At 42.1% G+C, this 3,087-nt stretch overlaps 1 protein-coding gene across 1 annotated transcript; it reads left to right on the top strand.

The window, feature by feature from the left end:
• Positions 1-781: 781 nt before the first annotated feature.
• LOC103610718 (C-reactive protein-like) lies at positions 782-1,423 on the top strand (the record flags this gene model as incomplete). Its single annotated transcript, XM_008594826.1, is given in 1 exon segment — positions 782-1,423. A coding segment is annotated over 1 exon segment (642 nt), but the record flags the coding sequence as incomplete, so codon positions are not given.
• Positions 1,424-3,087: the final 1,664 nt, after the last annotated feature.

Raw genomic sequence — 3,087 nt, 5'->3', positions numbered from 1 at the left:
CTAACATTTAAAATGGCTATCTATTCTACTTAGTCGATAAAGATGCATACAATTTACTTAAACATGTCCCAATTTTCAATTTTTAACTATCCTAAGTAATGTTAAATGGTTGTCTTTGTGACTAAAGCTCCTTTCCTGCCCATATTTTACATCATTTCCCTAGAATGAATTCCTAGGATGTGACTGTCCTAATTCACCAACCAATGCCACACGGAGCTGTTGGAGCACCAGCAGGCACCGTGGAGTCTCTAATAAATAATCCATATTGATCTCTCATTTTGTGATTTATCTTACTCTCTTTGCTCTTAGAACTGTGATTCATGGCTCCAAGGGGCAATTTTGGAAAATCATTTACCAGCTGAGACACTCTGACCACTGCACATATAAGGTCAAGGTGGAGTACACCTGAGACAGAGGGATCTCAGACATCCAAATCCAGAAACTCAGCCACTGATACTTTTTCTAGGAGGATAATCCAAATTCTGGGCATACTGATAGCAGGGAGGGAACATGGAGTTTCCTGGTCTTGGAGCATGGAATTTTCTGCATTTCCTGGTCTTCATCAGCCTCCCCAGTGCTTTTTCCCAGACAGGTAGGAACTGCTTCAGATGGTAGCTGAGATCTTGTCCTAGGGTTATGACTGTGCAAAGCCCAAGTTAGGAAAAAGGCCAGCAAGGGGCAGGGGCTGTGGTCTGGGAAAGAGATCAGTCTGTGTTTTCTGAATACAATCTCTTTGTGCATAGCAAGGGAATACATCTTTGTGGCCTAACAAGCTTGACTGATAACCTTTTCCCTCTCTGCTTTCCATACTACAGACATGAGCGAAAAGGCCTTTGAGTTCCCCAAAAAGTCAGATAACTCCTTTGTCAGTCTGACTGCAGTCCTAAAGAAGCCACTCAATGCCTTCACCGTGTGCCTTCACGTCTATACAGAGCTGAGCCGTGAATATAGCCTCTTTTCTTAAGCCACAAAGACACTAGATAATGAAATCCTCCTCTACAAGGAAAAGACTGGAGAGTACAGTTTATCTGTGGGTGAAGCTGAGGTAGTTTTCAAGCCTCCTGAGAGTTCTCCTGCACCGTTGCACCTCTGTGCTAGTTGGGAGTCCATCTCAGGAATTGCAGAGCTCTGGGTGGATGGGAAGCCCATGGTAAGGAAGAGTCTGAAGAAGGGGTATATTGTGGGGACAGAGGCGAGCATCATCCTGGGACAGAAGCAGGATTCATTTGGTGGGAGCTTTGATGCAGACCAGTCTTTGGTGGGAGACACTGGAGATGTGAACATGTGGGACTTTGTGCTGTCACCAGATGAGATTAACGTGGTCTGTGTTGGTGGGACCATCAGTCCTAATGTCCTGAATTGACGGGCACTGATCTATGAAGTTCATGGTGAAGTGTTCACGAAACCCCAGCTGTGGCCCTGAGGCCCTACTGAAGATGCCTCTTGGGGATTTCACCGGGTATTTCTCTTGTCTCTGGCTCTCTCATGTCCTGGGGGCCTGTACTGCTCCTCTTCTCCACTTTTTTCATCAGCACAAGGGCTGGTGCAGAGCAGAGGGTCCCATTCCTGGCTACACCTTAGAATCCCCAGGCCATACCCCAGGCCAATGAAATCTGATTTTTTGCTGGTGAGACCCAAGCATCATGTTTTTTAAAGCTCGCCAGGTGATTCTAATGTTCAGCAGAAGCTGAGAGCCACCGAATTTTTGTGTCTGTTCAAGAGCTAATGAGCCAACTTTTTTTTTCCTTCTAGAAGTCTGCGTGCATGTAACTATAGTTCTGCTAACATTTTCATTTGTCTTTATAGACATACTTGCCGCATTTTATTGAGCATTATTATATTAGAGAATACAGGAATAGAATTTTTCCAGCATTCTGCCTCGACCATCAGGATGTGGCCATTATAAATAAGAATTATTATTTTTTCTTTAATCCTTTCAAATGGAAGATTTAAAAATCTAAAAAATACTTTGTTGTTTTTTGTTTAATTTGTTCTTTTTTTTCTTCAGGATGAACAATTTCATTATGTGAAGCTTTCATTGTTTTTCCTTCTCATTTGTCATCACTCAGATAACTTTTATCTGTGTCTTCAGCCTTATATTTTGAGCTTTTATTTTTTTCAAACCCCTCCTCCATATTATTGATTTGTTTTCTGCTTTGCATGCTGGGATTCTTTCTGTTTCTAATGCTACTTAAAATTCTGCAAGGCTTTTTTTCTTAAATTCTTCCTTAGATTTAGCATGCTTTTTTTCAGCCCTCGTTTTTCATCAAGTCTCTGTTTTCTTCAGTTTACTTGATAGTTTAGTGCAGTTGCTGTCTAGAGTTTTCTAAATTTTCCTGAGATTAATCTTTTTTTTAAGTAAATCTTTTACATGCTTTAAATATTTTTAAAAAATATTTTAGTACTTTTCAGTGCCACCATTTGTTCAAATATAGTGTGAGGGGTGAGTTCTCTTTGAGTCACCTTCCTGCCTACCTGAACATAATTAGGTTGGCTAAGAATCTTAGCTAGCTGGCTGATAAACTTAGGTTATACTAGGAGTTACTATCATTTAGCCCTAGGACTGACCTCTCGTAACTCCCACTTTAAATAATTCCCCCATCTCCAACAATATCTGCTTATTATCCCGGACTCTCCTAGGTGCACTTTCTCAGATATCTGTATCTTCATGTCTCCCTTAAAGGGATGACCCAGAGTGCTTAATGACCTAGAGTGCAATTAATAACACTGGCATAATCAGGTAAGACCAAGTCTTGGGTTGTTTTGGAGAGGGTGATGGTCTGGGGAAGCTTCCCCCTTGGCACTGGTGCCATGTCCCAAGTCTGATATACATTGGTCCACAGCTAAGGGGCCCAACGTCACACACACATGACAGCTCTGTCTGGGGCTCTGGGTTCCTTCACTCTCCACCAAATGTGAAACAAATAGAGATTCCCGTTGCAGCTCTGTCCTGAAGCTTGGATCTGGAGGGGAAAAGTTTCAGGAAGGCCATGTCTACTTTAGGTCTGAGCTGAGTTTTTCAAATCTAGCTTTGCCAGCCACAAAGCTGATGCTGTGATCCTTACTTGAGTGTATATTTCTCAGTTC

The sequence above is a fragment of the Galeopterus variegatus genome, unplaced genomic scaffold (assembly GCF_000696425.1).
Source record: "Galeopterus variegatus unplaced genomic scaffold, G_variegatus-3.0.2 Scaffold11659, whole genome shotgun sequence".
NCBI classification, from domain to species: domain Eukaryota; kingdom Metazoa; phylum Chordata; class Mammalia; order Dermoptera; family Cynocephalidae; genus Galeopterus; species Galeopterus variegatus.
This window is presented reverse-complemented; position numbering and strand designations above follow the sequence as displayed.